Source organism: Perognathus longimembris, chromosome 1 (genome assembly GCF_023159225.1).
Source record: "Perognathus longimembris pacificus isolate PPM17 chromosome 1, ASM2315922v1, whole genome shotgun sequence".
Lineage (NCBI taxonomy): Eukaryota > Metazoa > Chordata > Mammalia > Rodentia > Heteromyidae > Perognathus > Perognathus longimembris.
Genome location: NC_063161.1, coordinates 54,037,100 through 54,049,248, shown reverse-complemented (window position 1 = coordinate 54,049,248; position 12,149 = coordinate 54,037,100). Strand labels below are relative to the sequence as shown.

Genomic DNA, 12,149 nt, shown 5'->3' with positions numbered 1-12,149 from the left:
CTAAGTCTTTTTCCTTCTCATTTCCCATTTCTGGTATAATTTAAATGCTACAAGAATGGATATAATGCTTTGCAAGTAGTTGGCATGCTACAGTTACTACTGACTGAATAAAAATTAGCTATGGGGGCTGGGAACATAGCCTAGAGGTAGAGTGCTCACCTTGCATGCATAAAAAGCCCTGGGTTCGATTCCTCAGCTCCACATAAACAGAAAAAGCCGGAAACGGCGCTGTGGCTCAAGAGGTAGAGTGCTAGCCTTGAGCAAAAAGAAGCCAGGCACCGTGCTCAGGCCCTGAGTCCAAGCCCCAGAACTGGCCAAAAAAAAAATTAGCTATGGTTAAAAAGAACAGTGGATGGTCAGCAAGAGGTACATCTTACCTAACCTCAATGCTGCAAAGTCTTTAGATTTTCTCTCACATGGTAATTTACTTTGAATATTTGTAAAATGACAGAATTTCTCCCTCAAAAAATGTGTTTGGAGTACAGGATTCAGTTTGTAGAAAAAGAACTAAAAATATAGAAGTCACAGAGGCAGATTCTGGCTCAATATAAGACAAAGTTATCTAGCTGGAGTTATACAACCCTGCATCTAGCAGTGGTATGGTGTCTACCCCCTAAGTAACCAGCAGATACTAGGACATCTTTCAAGCATGTTTTAGAAGGGCTGTTTGGTCTGGAATGAAAGATGGAAAAAATGGCATCTTAGGTTACTTTCTCCTGTAAGACTATGCAACTAAATTTAGTTAGAGGGAATATTTCGAGCTGGGTACTAGTGGCTTACACCTCTAATCCTAGCTATTCAGAAGGCTGAGATATGAGGATTTCGGTTCAAAGCCAGCCTGGGCAGGAGACTCCTTGAAACGCTTTTTTTTTTTTGTGGCCAGTCCTGGGGCCTGGGCACTGTCCCTGAGCTTCTTTCGCTCAAGGCTAGAACTCTACCAAGTGAACCACAGTGCCCTCTTTGGCTTTTTCTGTTTATGTGGTACTGAGCAATCGAACCCAGGGCTTCATGCATGCTAGGCAAGCACTCTACCACTAAGCCACATTCCCAGCCCCTCTGTGAGACTCTTATCTCCAATAAATTACTTAAAAAAAAAAAGCTGGAAATGCACTGTGGCTTAATTGGTAGAGCAAAAGAAGCTTGGGGAGTGTGTCCAGGCCCAACTTTCAAGTCCCAAGACCAGCAAACAAAAAGAAAAAGGAATATTTCCTTTATATATCACATTATATCTTTACTTTTAGCTACTTGGAAAAAAATGATATATGATTATTTCCGCAGAAACAAATAACAATCGAATAACCTAGATAAAAATACATGGTTTTCAGGGGCTATGATTGTTATTATTACAAATTACACAGTGTTTAGGGCTCTTTGGAATAAGGGCTCAGGCAAATAAATTTGGGCTTTCTTAACTTTATGAGTCTATGATACTAAGGGAAACATGCTACTAAAATAGGTCATACAATGCTTTTCTTACAATTCATATAATTTAAGCTTCAGTTCTAACATGTAAATAAACAAATGAATGCATTAAGAAGTCCAAAACACCATTATTATTTGATATGAAAAACTTGTCACTAAATAGTACTTTTTACTTTATTTGGGACCTCCCATAAAATATCATTAGCATAAGCCGATGGCTCCTGCCTATAATGCTTGTTACTAACAAAGCTGAGATCTGAGAACCATGATTTGAAGCCAGACAAGGCAGGAAAGTCTGTGACTATTCTCTCCAATAAATTACCAAAGAATCCAAAAGTGAAGCTGTGGCTCAAGTGGTAGAGTGCTAGCCTTGAGGAAAAGAAGCTCAGGGACAAGGACAGTGGCCAGCCACTGAGTGGAAGTCCCAAGGCCAGGAAAAAAAAAAAAAAAGATCATTAGCATAGCAACTTTCAGTGCCAGTGCCCTAAAAGTCAAAGATAATGACTAGAGCTCCAACTTGACAGAGAGATGGCCTAGTTTGGTCTGGCTTACCTAAGCTTGTTGTTGCAATAGGAGCAACGGAAGCAGCTGATATGAAACACCTGCTGGTTGGCCAAGAGACGCTCCATGGGGTAGACTGTCTTCTGACATTCCACACAGGTCTCTCGTGCAGGTGCCTGAAACTTCTAGGAAAAGTAAAAAGACAACTGTAGCACAGGGAGTGATGACTTAGTATTCTGTTGAGATGGGCCTAAGATTTACTTTATCTCTAAGGGCCATTTTAGCTGGTCAGTCAGTTCTCATAGGAACACTAAATAAGTCTGCTCCAATTCCATTTGCTAGCTCTTTAAAGTCAAGAGCCTGTCCTGAATTCCCTTTCCAAATTGTCTGGCTGCTCAGTAGCAGCCCCTGAGGACATGTATGCTTGGGTTAGATTGTAGAGAAAGACATAGACAAGCCATCACATACACCAAAAAAGTGTATACAAAATGTTAAGGTCAGGGAACAGGTAGAAAGGGCAATGTTGAGGGCAGAAATTAGGAGAAAATGCTATCCCAACATATAATATAGAAGTTTGATTCAAGTGCCAAGAAAAAAAACAGGACAGACATATTTTCAAGGGTATAATTTTCAAGGACAAGATAAGCATTTGGCTATGGGAATTAGGTAAAGGTATTTTAATCTCAGGAAAGCATCTTTTATTCATCTCTGCTTATAATATTGACTTGCTCAATCAGATGAGCAGGACAATTTTAAAAACAAGTCAAAGCTGATACACAAATGCAACAATGTAGAAGAGACACAAACTATTTTATTAGGATTTACATAGCCCTATAAAGCTCCACCTTCTATAATATTTCAAAAGAAAAAGGGAGATAGAAGTGACACTGTGGCTCAAGTGCTAGCCTTGAGCAAAAGAGCTCAGGGACAGTGCCCAGGCCCTGGGACAGTGCCCAGGCCCTGAGTTCAAGCCTTAGTACCTACAAAAGTGAGGCAAAACAAGACAAAATTGAGTGGGAAGGGCTAGTCGTACTCTTCATTAACAGTAATCTCCCCTTATTCTAGCGGTATAGTACTTAGAAGAAAACTTTAAACAATGAAGAGAACATAGTCTACAACCTAATTTACCAAGCATTGAAAGGTATTTAAATATGACCCAATATGATTACACAGCAAATGCTGTCAGAAGTAATTACGGCATTTTTTGAAGCTCAGAATTGTGTTTTTTTCTTTTATTTTGACAAGATCAGACCTAAATGGAGATGCTTTTGTTTTCTCTACAATAACTAGTTGGTCCTTGACTAGCAAGCAGAAAACAGATTAAAATGCAAAATACAATTTGGGTACAATAGTACCATTGAAGCAATTGGAGAGAGTCTGTCCCAATCATGTACAGTAATAAGACAGATGTGTTTTCAGTTTGAAAATCTTTTTCTTTTTCTTTTTTGCGGAGAAGGAAGTCTGTATTTTTAACACTTGAAATAGAGAGAATAAGTACTTATTCTCATTCTGTAAAGACACAAGACAGAAACTTCACATGTATAAGAGGATATTATTCTACTAGAGGGGAACAGAGAAATACAGAACACACTTTCTTACACACACCGAGGGAAGGAACACATGGTAGGAGAATGCAGCCCAGTGAACAGAAGGAAGAACCTGAGAGAAAGTGAAGGTTGAGCTCACATTAGGAGGAAAGTAGAAGGCAGGAGCAGAAATTAGGTACCAGGAGCAGGAAGCAGAAGCTGGAAGAGACAAATAGGAACCTTCAATGAATACACAGCATTTGATGTGACCTAGAGTGCTTGATTGCATCTGAGTTAAAACTCAAATGAGTCAGATTCAACAACATTGTTTCAATTAATGCTGCTGCTAATCTTGGCAAATTAGCCTCACTTATATTTACCTGAGGCTGGAAACCATGCCCTATAGTAAAGGGACCTTTTATGAGCCTTGGCTTACTTAAGGAGTGTCTCAACAATTAGTGTCTTATTACCTCCCACACCTGACCCACAATGGCACTCTCTTTTTCAGAGCCTCACTCACAGAAATAAAAAGTCATTTTCTTCCTTAACAACCAATGAACAGGCTGCTAGCTCAAACAACTGACCAACCACAAGCTTCTAACTAACCACACCTACCAGGATCCCAATACTCCTATTCATTTCTCTCATTATCCCCTTTTGATATTATTTAAGGTGAATGGAGCAGCTGCTCATTGGACTTTAGTGTCATAATGACAAGAGTCCCAGCATGGTAACATGCCAAGTCACAGTGGCTGCGGCTTTGCCTTCCTTTTTTCTCTGTCCTGGGCTCTTGGCCACTTTTCTGTAATTGCCCCCATGTCTATTCAGACAACAGGAAGCACAGTCAGAGCCCAAAACCCTCTCCCATTATCGTAGGTCTGGCATACATCCTGCTCATGCCTTCATGGTATGTTTAGACTTGGCACAGCCATGTTTCAAATACTGCCAACAGGAGAGTTTGAAACATTTAATATCTTTACAATATATTTTTTCAGTTAGGAATAGATTGTTTTTTTCATACTTCTTCCTTCACCATCTTTCACATGTAGATACTAAAGGATGTCAGATGCTTTATCAAAATTACAAACACAGATAAAAATAGAATTTCAATGAAAACCCAGAGCTGCTGAATCCAGCCAACAGAGCATTTCCTAAATTGTCCTGGATTGTTAAATTTCCATAACTAAAGGAAACTCTTTGGGGAAGAGAGCAGATGCTCAAACAAATGAAAATAATCTTGCTACTGCACTTTGAACACACTATAGTCTTCACTGTTTCAAATTAAAATGTGTAGATAATATCATCATCAGAATATTCTGTAATGAATGAAGCAATATATAGCCAATGTTCATAAACAGTCTTTACCACATGAGGGATCTTATAGACTTTCTGTCAGTAAGCATCTGTTTAAAGCTTTTTTTTAAGCTATTTTTTCCCCAATAAATGTACATGGTTTCATCTAGGCTTTCACCCTCTTGTTTTACACGTATTACTCAGTCTAATGAAGGCCCCAGTGCATGTGCCGGATTATTTAGCAGGGGAGAATAGCATCTGGCAACAAGCAGTGAAAGTAATTACCCTTTAGACAGTGAAATAAGAAGGAAATTCTATAATTGATGTCAGACTTCCATACTTTAGATCAGTAAAATTGCCTTTCATTTCCCTTTCCCACTTCATGCAAGATATCTAGGTAATAAAACTGAAAAAAAAAATCCTCTTCTTCCTTTCTCCTGTTCTTCTGCCTCCCCCACCCTCTTAATTGCACTGAAGCTTGAACGCAGGACCCTAAGCTCTCACTCAGCTTTTTCACTTACTGCTGGCACTGTACCACTTAAGTCATACTACAGTCCAGCTTTTTTGTTTTGTCAGTCATGGGGCTTGAACTCTGGGCCTGGGTGCTGTCCCTGGGCTCTTTATTTTCTTTTTGGCTGGGCCATTGTGCCACTTGCAGCTTTTTTCTGAGATATATCGGAGATAAGAATCTCATAGAGGGCTGGGAATATGGCCTAGTGGCAAGAGAGCTTGCCTCATATACATGAAGCCCTGGGTTCGATTCTCTAGCACCACATATATAGAAAACGGCCAGAAGTGGCGCTGTGGCTCAAGTGGCAGAGTGCTAGCCTTGAGCAAAAAGAAGCCAGGGACAGTGCTCAGGCTGTGAGTCCAAGCCCCAGGACTGGCCAAAAAAAAAAAAAAAAAAAAAAGAATCTCATGGACTTGGGCTGGGAATGTGGCTTAGCGGAAGAGTGCTTGCCTAGCATGCACAAAGTCCTGGGTTCGATTCCTCAGCACCACATAAACAGAAAGAGCTGAAAGTGGTGCTGTGGCTCAAGAGGTAGAGTGCTAGCCTTGAGCAAAAAGAAGCCAGGAACAGTGCTCAGGCCCTGAGTCCAAGCCCCAGGACTGGCAAAAAAAAAAAAAGAGTCTCATGGACTTTTGTCCTTGGGCTGGCTTTGAACCATGATCTTCAGATCTGTCTCCTAGGCTAGGCTAGGATTACAGGTGTGAGTCATTGGTGCTTAGATCAGTCCAGATTTTTTTTGCTCAGTCCTGGGGTTTGAACTCAGGGCCTGGGTACTGTTTCTAAGCACCTTTTGCTCAAGGCTAGTGCTCTACCACTTAAGCCAAAAGGCCACTTCTAGAGTTTTCTGTTTATGTGGAAGTGAGGAATTGAACCCAGGGCTTCTGGCATGCAAGCACTCTACTACTAAGCCACATTCCGAGCCCCAGTACAGATTTTATTTTTTTCTGGCTAGTTGGAGATAATCTCATGGAGTGTTCTGCATGGGCGGGCTTTGATCCTCAATCCTCAGATTTCAGCCTCCTGAGTTGCCAGAATTAGAGGTATGAGCCACAGCGGTGCCCAGCTTCTCTTTGTTACTTTATGAAGCTGAAGTTTTAAATAAATGGATTCTTTACCTTAGATGTTCTATTTTCAAGAACAAACAGACAGGCAGTAAGAACAGGTTTTTTTCCCCCCCAAGATGTGTGGGACCCAAGAATCTATTCTGAGCGAATAAGTATATTCTTAGCTGCGTGTAATTTTCCAAGTAGAGAAACAACTTCTGTTGCAGTCTATAGCCATGATACCAGTTATGTCAGCCTATCTTCCTGTACACATTTACTAAAGTATCTTGCTGGGCTGTAGACTGTAAAGGGACCTTTGAGCAAGAGAAAATGAATTACCCTGAAATACAAGTGGAAATGTAATCAGGCCCCACCCCAGGTTTGAATACATGACTTTTTGAGCTTTGGACTGCAGGCAGACATAGGGAACTAGGCAAGTTTAGTCCATTTTTCACTGTGTTTAAACACTGAGGTGTGTGTTTGTGAAGGCAGGCCTGTGTGCTTTCTATTCTTGAGTGACCAGGGTCAAAGGAGCAGGCTAGGTCTGAGATAGGTGTAGAGAACTGAACCTCTGCCTCTCCCTGGCACACCCTAAGAAGACCAAAGTGAGATATGACCCTTCATGCAGCAAGCAACACCTCATACCTTGCAGTCAGAATGAGGAGGGATTTCAACTTAGTATGTGTCAGCTCAACCTAGCACAAAGATGTCTGCCCTGGAAGGTAGAGGACAGAAGTAAGGCTGTGTTGAGAAATTAGTATTCTTGGGAATTCAGAGAATCCGTGACTAAATCACTTGCTCTCTTCTCCCCTCTCCTTCTCCCTCTCAGTCTCTCTCTATCTATCCATCTATTTTATCCAGAGAGAGAGAGAGAGAGAGAGAGAAATATTAAAGCCAGTCCTGGGGCTTGAAATCAGGGTCTGGGTGCTGGTCCCTGACCTCCTTTTGCTCAAGGCTAGCACTCTACCACTTGAGCCACAGCTCTACTTCAGGCTCTTTTGGTAGATAATTGGAGATGAGACTCATAGACTTTGCTGTTCACACTGGCTTTGAACTAAAAAAATCTAAGATTTCAGCCTTTTGAGTAGCTAGGATTAAGGCACGAGCCACTGGTGCCCAGCCTGTCCATATTTTTTTTTATTAGTTAATTGGAGATGGCGTCTCAGTGAGCTGTCTCTCTGAGACAGTCACTCGGAGTTGGCTTTGAACTGTGATTCTCCTGGTTTCAGTAGCTGGGATTACATGTGTAAGCTACCAGTGACCAGCTTTAATTGGTTTTGAGACAGGGTCTCACTTTATAGTCCAGGCTGATCTCAAACTTAGGTCCTTCTGCCTCAGCCTTTTAAGTGCTGGATCACATGTAAGCACCACCATGTCCTTTTTGCTGTTTTTGTTTTTATTTATTCCTTTGGAGATTATACCCAGGACTTCACACATTGGGCAAATAAATGCTCTACTACTGAGCTATAATCTCAGCACCCTCTAGCCATTTTTCGATCCAGAACCATGACTCAAGAATTTACATTTGGGCACAGTTGCAGTTGGAAAATGAAAGCAACTTCACTTTGTTGGATTCCATATATTGCAAAAATCAAAGTGCTGATGACACTATGAGTAGATCTTCAAGGTCAGAAGAGCATCAAATGGTATACATGTGCAGATTCCAGCACCATAACCCAGTTTTTTCTTCTTTATTTATTTTAGTGCCAGGGATGGAATCCAATGCTTCAAAACTGCTAAGCACACACAGAACAACTGAGCTGCTTCCCTAGCCTCTCAATGTGTTCTTCTTATACTTTCACTGCTTTCTTCAGCTTTTATTTCTTTTCTAACTACCTTACTATCCTCATAAGTCTGTCTCCTTTAAATTTTTGTTTACTTTTTTCTTGCACCCTTTATATTTACCCTTTAAGGGGCTAGGCTGTGGTGGCTTATGTTACTGCTGAGCACAACTGAAGACCCAAGCTCAAAGCCAGCCCGGGCAGGAGAGTCTGTGAGACACTTATCTCCAATTAACCACCAAAAAGCCTTAAGTAGAGGTATGGTCAAGAGGTAGAGCATCAGCCTTGAGTGAAGAAGCTAAGGAACAGCACCCAGGCACTGAGTTTCAAGTACTGGTACAAAACAAAAAGAAAGAAAAACTAAAAATAAACTTACCCTTTAAATTCTGTCTCCTATTCTCCCATTTCTTGATTTCTTCTTTGTGCTCTAAACCCTCATCTATATATCCTCATCCTTGTCTTATTGTTGTGCATTGAAATTTTCATCTAAGCACTAATCATATACTCAGTGAAGAGATATAGCATGGCAGATATATACATGAAGCTGGATCAACACACTTACGCTTATAATTATGAACCCTACACTAAACTTATGAACTTAGTTTAAACATCTGGGCAGAAGAAAGGTTTCCAAGGAAAATGATTCGTAAAGGTACCTTTTGTTTTGATATTATCATACCCAGGAAAGCAAAACCAGGTTTTAAAAAATATAACAAGGGGGAAACTAGAGGAAAGTAAAGGATGAGATTATCAAAGAAAAAAAAAAAAGAAATGTACTCATTACCCGACTTCTGAAATGTTAGCCCCTCTGTACAACACATTAATAATAACAAAATTATATATATATATATGAAGTGAAATTAGCTCTGCTAGAAAACCAGTATCTCAACACACAGGTAATATAAACTACCATCATACCTTCAATGCTTTGGGAGGAGAACTTTCAGTAAAGCTGGAGGTTCTGGCAACTGGACTCAGAGGCACTGGGGACACAGGCTGCTGGGCCTCACTCTTAACCTGAGAGTTACCTGCATGAGTTACAAAAGGATGGCATTTTATAGCATCTCATGGAAAGTCTCAGAAAGGGTTTTTCAAAAAAACCAAAGTTTTTAGGCACTTTCTACCAAGGACAGGTCTTTTCCACACAGAACAAAAACTGTTGTAGAATATACTAAATTAGAAGTTGTGCTTTAAGTTCTTCCAGTTCTTTCACAAGTCATGTTGTCAGGAGGTCTTCTCACCCGGTGCCACAGAGAGAATCTAAACCATCAGGTATAAAGAACTCTTTACCCTGTAGCGTTTGCTGTTTCTTAAAGCTTTTTGTAGACTGTGATGTCTTTATGGTACCTGGTACTTCCAATAACTTTTGCAACACTTCAGTCAAAGTTGGGAAAATTTGAGGAAAATAAGGGAAGAAATTTCATGCTATGTGTACATACATGTTTGTTATGTGTATAATCTTACACTGTCTTTTTGGTCAGTCTTATAGTAGCTAACCGCAGATGAAGGTTGTGAAAAATGGTTCTTTTTTTTTTTTTGGCCAGTCCTGGGCCTTGGACTCAGGGCCTGAGCACTGTCCCTGGCTTCTTTTTGCTCAAGGCTAGCACTCTGCCACTCGAGCCACAGCGCCACTTCTGGCCATTTTCTGTATATGTGGTGCTGGGGAATTGAACCCAGGGCTTCATGTATACGAGGCAAGCACTCTTTGCCACTAGGCCATAGCCCCAGCCCCAAAAATGGTTCTATAAGAGTTTTTTTTCCATTGGACATGTCAACTGTATGCATTCATTTCCTGCCAGTTTAGTCATCCCATAGCACAGGAAAGATATTTGCACATCTACAAAAAGTATTCCTTAAAGATCTAGAGTTGAGCTAAAAAAAATAAGGTATATTTCTTCAAAAACTGTTTTGCAAACCTAATCAAAATCAGAAAAATTCCTAGTTCAAGCCAAATGATTGTGAAAGGAATGTTCTTGGATTCAGGCAAGTAAGAGTTTTTCTCTGAAACTTAAAGGTAGGAATTACTAGAGATTTGTTCAACTCAGACTTGTCCTTTAGTTATGGAGCATGCAGTAATTAGTAAACTAATTTGCTGGGGGAAAAGCTAGAATTTCATGTTTATTTTTAAATGATACATATATAAAATCAGAATAAAATGTGAAAACAGAATGGTAAAAACTAGACATTTTTGTCTTTGGGAGATGTCAGACTTAAAGTGACTTCAAAATAGAGTGAAATAGGGGCTGGGAATGTGACTTAATGGCAGAAGGCTTGTCTACCATGCATGAAGCCCTAGGTTCAATACCTCAGTACCACATAATAAAAAAAAATAATGACAAAATACTACCTTTTTTTTTTGAGGGAGGAGGAATATGAAGGTCCTGGGGCTTGAACTTAGAGCCTGGATGCTAGTCCCAAGCTTTTGTGCTCAAAACTAGCACCTTATCACTTGAGCCACACCTCTAGTTCCTTTTTATAAAATCTCTGTCAAAATCAGCAATCTCTACTAAAATGAAACTTTGAAATTAGTTTGTACAGCAGAGTTTAGTAAAAGAAGAAAAAATTAGTGAGAGAAGTATCAAGAGTACTCCCTTTGTCTCAGATGGAATTTAATTTGAATTAATTGATAAAATTTAACTTCTTCATCACCCATGCAAGTGAGTAAAGGGTATTCAAGCATCAGTTCTTAAAACCAAATGGAAAATTCAATCAGATTTGAACTAATCTATCAGATTTAGTAAGTCATTTTCTCAACACTGACAGTAATAGAGACACTTCTTTTTTTTTTTTTTTTTGCGCCAGTCCTGGGCCTTGGACTCAGGGCCTGAGCACTGTCCCTGGCTTCTTCCCGCTCAAGGCTAGCACTCTGCCACTTGAGCCAGAGCGCCGCTTCTGGCCGTTTTCCGTATATGTGGTGCTGGGGAATCGAACCTAGGGCCTCGTGTATCCGAGGCAGGCACTCTTGCCACTAGGCCATATCCCCAGCCCGAGACACTTCTTAACCAAGTATGGTTAAGAACAAGGCTTCACCCTCCATAGCTAAGAGCACATGCTTACAGGAGTCATCTTCAGCTGGCGTGGAATGGATTGCCAGGCTAGTCTCAGTTGCAGAAACCTACAAAAAAAAAAAAAAAAAAAAAAAAGGAGGGAGGGGGAGAAGATTAAGAATCACATTAAAAATAAAAGAGAAAACTGCTGTTAATGCCATAAAAACCTGCTGACTCCAGTCAGTCACTAGCTGCCTTGGGGAAATTACAGGCATCAGAACAGCTGAGCATTTAACAGAAGGCACCAAAATGTCTTTTATGAGTATATTAACATGCCTCTCAATTACAAAGTAACGGAGAAACAGACTGACTCAAATGCCAAAAGTGTGCATCATCTCCCTTTATAAAAGAACTTCCTAACTATATCATTCCACTCTTAAAAAACAAAGCAAAACACAAACTCCTATGTCAAGGACAGCATAACCCACAGACACATACCCTAATATACTCTAAGACAACATAAAGTATTTAAATAAAGGAATTATTCTTTTTCTTTTGTTCTCTAATTCTTATTTCCCAATGAAATGTATTCTTCTAAAAACAAGTTGCCAACACAGAGGATCTTCTATTAAAAGATTTTTCTGGGCTGGGAATATGGCCTAGTGGCAAGAGTGCTTGCCTCACATACATGAAGCCCCGAGTTCGATTCCTCAGCACCACATACATAGAAAAGGCCAGAAGTGGCACTGTCACGCAAGTGGTGGAGTGGTAGCCTTGAGCAAAAAGAAGCCAGAGACAGTGCTCAGGCCCTGAGTCCAAGCCCCAAGGACAGGGGTGGGAGGGGGTGGCGGAGATTTTCTGATAAAAATTTATCTAAGGGCTGGGAATGTGGCTTAGTGGTATAGTGCTTGCCTAGCATGTTTGAAGTCCTGGGTTCGATTCCTGTGGCTCAAGAGGTAGAGTGCTAGCCTTGAGCAAAAAGAAGCCAGGGACAGTGCTCAAGCCCCGAGTACAAGCCCCAGGACAGGGGAAAAAAAAAAAAGAAAGAAAAGAAAAGAAAAATTATTTAAAACCGATCTTCAGTA

At 40.4% G+C, this 12,149-nt stretch overlaps 1 protein-coding gene across 4 annotated transcripts in view; it reads right to left on the bottom strand.

Annotated features, from left to right (window-relative positions):
- The window catches only part of Lima1 (LIM domain and actin binding 1), a 119,619-nt gene that overhangs the window by 2,310 nt on the left and 105,160 nt on the right, over positions 1–12,149 (bottom strand). Inside the window, exons 8-10 of one of the 4 annotated variants that reach the window (XM_048364653.1) lie at positions 11,135–11,192; positions 8,996–9,108; positions 1,975–2,108 (exon numbers count right to left, since the gene is read on the bottom strand). In XM_048364653.1, the coding sequence (XP_048220610.1) occupies positions 1,975–2,108; positions 8,996–9,108; positions 11,135–11,192 (305 nt within the window). The remainder of the gene's footprint in view (positions 1–1,974; positions 2,109–8,995; positions 9,109–11,134; positions 11,193–12,149) is intronic. The other 3 variants (XM_048364666.1, XM_048364658.1, XM_048364674.1) reach the window with 3 other exon arrangements.